This window comes from Aspergillus ambiguus, assembly GCF_047715705.1.
Source record: "Aspergillus ambiguus strain CBS 117.58 unplaced genomic scaffold BDV59scaffold_110, whole genome shotgun sequence".
Taxonomy (NCBI): domain Eukaryota; kingdom Fungi; phylum Ascomycota; class Eurotiomycetes; order Eurotiales; family Aspergillaceae; genus Aspergillus; species Aspergillus ambiguus.
The window spans coordinates 1-3606 of record NW_027395623.1 but is presented as its reverse complement, the minus strand read 5'-3'; the positions used below and the strand labels follow the sequence as shown (position 1 = coordinate 3606).

At 46.5% G+C, this 3606-nt stretch overlaps 1 protein-coding gene across 1 annotated transcript; it reads left to right on the top strand.

The window, feature by feature from the left end:
• Nucleotides 1-400: 400 nt before the first annotated feature.
• BDV59DRAFT_207360 (uncharacterized protein) lies at nucleotides 401-3478 on the top strand. The gene is made up of 5 exons (XM_073694986.1): nucleotides 401-734; nucleotides 797-1010; nucleotides 1073-1689; nucleotides 1740-2098; nucleotides 2153-3478. The coding sequence occupies exons 1-5, from the start codon at nucleotides 481-483 to the stop codon at nucleotides 3130-3132; spliced, it is 2424 nt and encodes an 807-aa protein (XP_073542509.1). The 5' UTR covers nucleotides 401-480; the 3' UTR covers nucleotides 3133-3478.
• The last annotated feature ends 128 nt before the right edge of the window (nucleotides 3479-3606 follow it).

Below are 3606 nucleotides of genomic sequence, written 5' to 3'. Positions count from 1 at the left end.
ACTAAGATATATATAGAAAGTTCAATAGCTTAAATTTAATAAATTCTAGTTTTACTATAGCTACTATCTCTATAATAACTAATAAGGCATTAGAATTACGAGTAAAATAGATCTTTAATACTACTTTAAATTACACATAGAATGTACCTTTGGGTGCCGGAGTAGCCAGAAACGGCTATTCCAGAGGCCATTTTCGGATGCCCTGGCCCCGGAAGCTAAACCGTAAACGGAAATAGCTGCACGCTGCTTTACAGCACTAAGCTTACACCAGCGGCGTTGTAACAGCGATACAGCCAAGCCAGGACCCACTTTCAGTGGGTCCTCCTAGCATCAACATTGCTGAGGTGGCTCAGCGAGGTCTACTGCGCTGCCGTCGCATGAGTATGCCCGCTAGGGTGAAGATTGTCCCCGACCCGAAAGTACTGCTTCATTGGCGAGTGACTGTTTCTGATAGACATAAATAACCATGACCTCCTACCCATGGATATTTTCCGGCTACATTTTTCCGTTTCGTTTCCCTCTATCCCCATTAATAAGGTTGCTTGCCTTCGCGCAATGACATACTCTGGTCTCCCACGAAGAAAACACGTTTCACAGAAGGACAGCCATAGCCGCAAGTCATACTTGTATTATGCCCAGCGGCGGAAACTGCACGTCGAAAGTGGGCCAACACTACCTCATTACTCGCCAAATACGAATATCTCTGCGGCGTCGGTGAGAGGGAAATGGGTGAGGTAGTGCCAAACGCCTCAATGTATAGCTTGCTCACTCGGTCACTGATGCCGTCTATCAATAGGTTTTGCTCGGAAGCACATCTTGATCCAGACGATCTTCTCGAACGTATGACTTCAGCAGATGTTAAATCTTGGTTCGATTGGATTGAAAGGAACTTTAAAGGTTCTATTAAAGCTCATAGCGCGCTTGCCAACTACTGGAGAACCTTGAAGAGGCTTTACTTCCTGAAGAACCGTCGGGAGATGGATACAGATATGAAGAAAGATTGCCTCAGTGTACGTGATATTCTCCAAGTGAGCACCTTAAGAAGTCTACAAGGTCTAACGGCGATTCCCAGTATATGAACATTGTCAGTTCGAATATGGGTTTACGCAAGTACCCGCTGCCAAAGCCGACAGCAGCATCGGAAGATCTTCTAGAGTTCCTTGTGACGCATCTAGTGCATTGTGATTCAGTATTTGCGGATGAAAAACAACGTCTCTACCCTTTAGTGGGCCTTAGCCTGTCCAGCATTTCTGCTTGTCGAGCCGTATCCCTTTTTGATACGAGGCGTTCTGTTCAACTACAGGCAGATGGCAGCCTATTACCTCCTTCTGACTCGTCGACGAAAGGTATAGCATCTCCACCCCTGCCTTTAGCTTCCAGTGAGGAGGTCCCGTGTGATTTAGGATACGAAACTGGCGTTCAAAGCGACGATTTTGAGGAGGGAGAGTCAAAATCCGATGACAGTGCGTACACTGACTCGGAAATGGATACGGAGAGCAGTGACGACCAGTCAGACTGTTCTAGTGTCACAGATGACGGGTACCTTAATGGGGATGAGACGACCGGCACTATTCTTTGGAGACATGTAGAGTTCTACATCGTTCGTAACCCAGTCCCTGGACACCGCCACATCCTCGCCGCCATAGTGACACTTCTACATACTAAAGGAGAAGATAAAAAGCCTCGGATGTAAGTCAGAGAGTCCTATGCTATAGTAATACATACTTACCTATCTCTAGCAAGAGGTTTGTAATCGAACATGAGGATAATCCGATATTCGATCTATTGTCGCAACTTCTATCACTTGCTATACATGATGATATATTTGTTGCTACTATCAAGGACGAGTCACATATCTATATAGCACCGATTCCTTCTCACCGAAAAGGTATTCAACTGAAAATCAAGAGGGAGAAGTTAGATATACCAATCTTTCGGGAGCCTGAGGATACGCCGGAGGGCTACAGAACCTCCGACGAGCAGCCCCTAAAGTCGAGAACATGGAGTCGGTATATCAAACGGATTGGATTGCTAAGCGGCCAGAAACATAACCTAACGCAAAAGGTGTTCCGTCGTGGTGGAATTAACGCCATTAATAGTGAGGTTCTTTTCTACTACTCAAGCTCTATAGCTAACGGTAATATCGAGTTAGATAATGCCCCGTCCTCAGTCCGTGACCAAGTTGCCGATCACGAATCTAATGCTGTGAAATATTATCTTAATGAAATAGTCGATTTTGATACGGCTGCAGCATTCCACAAACGGCCATCAAATGAGGTCGTTCAGCGTGAGCTCAGATCGGCGACATTACTTGCAGACAATACCGCCCCTATTGGACTGACCGATACCCAAGCCCAGAGGATATCCAGGAATCGTGAGGTTCGCCGTCTCCGAAAACTCTGTCGCGCATTAACCGTGGAAGTTCACGGCCATGGTTATAAGTCCCTAAAGGAGGCTGCGGGAAGCGAAATTGGTGAGAGGAAGAAGCAAGCAGATGCTAAGCTCAATAGCCTGCTTACAAGGCTTCGAGACGAGGCGAAGGAGAAGAACCGCCGAAGGCACTTTCGGAATACTGATACGGACATATTTAATCAACAGTACGAGAACAACCAGCATTGCAATGCGAACAAAACACCGCCTCGCTTGGCTCGGACCTACCAGATCCCCGAGCGTAGGGAGCTGGTGGATCTGCTATGCTATTCGACGCCAGCTAAAACTGATGAGGAGGCCCATCTTCGACGATTGAAATATATACGGCTCATGGTCCGATGGCAGGACCGGAAGGAAAGCCCACGTCGAGGGAGGCAAGCCGTTATCACAACGGAACCCCAGCCGACCAATCCTCGACCCAGTGAATCTATTCCTGAGAGATACGACCCACTGCAATGCCCATTCTGCCTCTCAGATACCCGCCTGCCTCCCACTGACCGTGTAAAACGGAAGAGTAAAATCAATAAACTATGGGATCATATAGAAAATATTCATCAGCACGAGCTCGCGGCGTTTGAGACCGGCACGCGCTGTTGTGGAATATGTGGGATCCGAAACGTCACATTTATCCCTTCGAGTGTGCCTCATTTCAAGAACCATACCCAGACAGTCCACGGGATCAGACTTCGCCCTCAACGCTAGTCCAATGTGCAAATATTTGGCCTTGAATAGTCCTGGACAGTTTTATTCGTTTGGGATAGGTTAGGAAGTACTGTACGATAGAAATACACCAGGAACTTGGATTGAGTGTTCCGGGTGAAAGAGATGTTTCCTTCAGGATCACATATCTTCACTCTTATCCGTAACCTTGTTGTTTCTGCACAGTGTCTTCTCTTTTGGTCAACGGTACTGAGCCGCCCGAAACTTGTTTCTAGGTTCTGGAACGGGAGATTTGTTTTCGAACCCTAATCACATGGTATTCACATGATACGCTAAACCTAGAGCAGCTAACCCGTAAATAACATGTTTTGTATATAACCAGTAATAGTATACGCCATTGAATAATTCTAGTATCTGAAATAATAGCCGTCTCTTTAGGTCAGCAGCCCCACCCCCCTTCGGGGTGTTGGTCTGCTTCAGTCAAACGATAATTTTCAGTCAAACGATAAATTTGAG

Coding starts and splice junctions, on each gene's coding strand:
- BDV59DRAFT_207360 (XM_073694986.1), top strand. CDS start 481: ATGGATATTTTCCGGCTACATTTTTCCGTTTCGTTTCCCTCTATCCCC. Junction 1,011..1,072: donor TGAAGAAAGATTGCCTCAGT/GTACGTGATATT, acceptor GGCGATTCCCAG/TATATGAACATTGTCAGTTC. Junction 1,690..1,739: donor GAAGATAAAAAGCCTCGGAT/GTAAGTCAGAGA, acceptor ACCTATCTCTAG/CAAGAGGTTTGTAATCGAAC.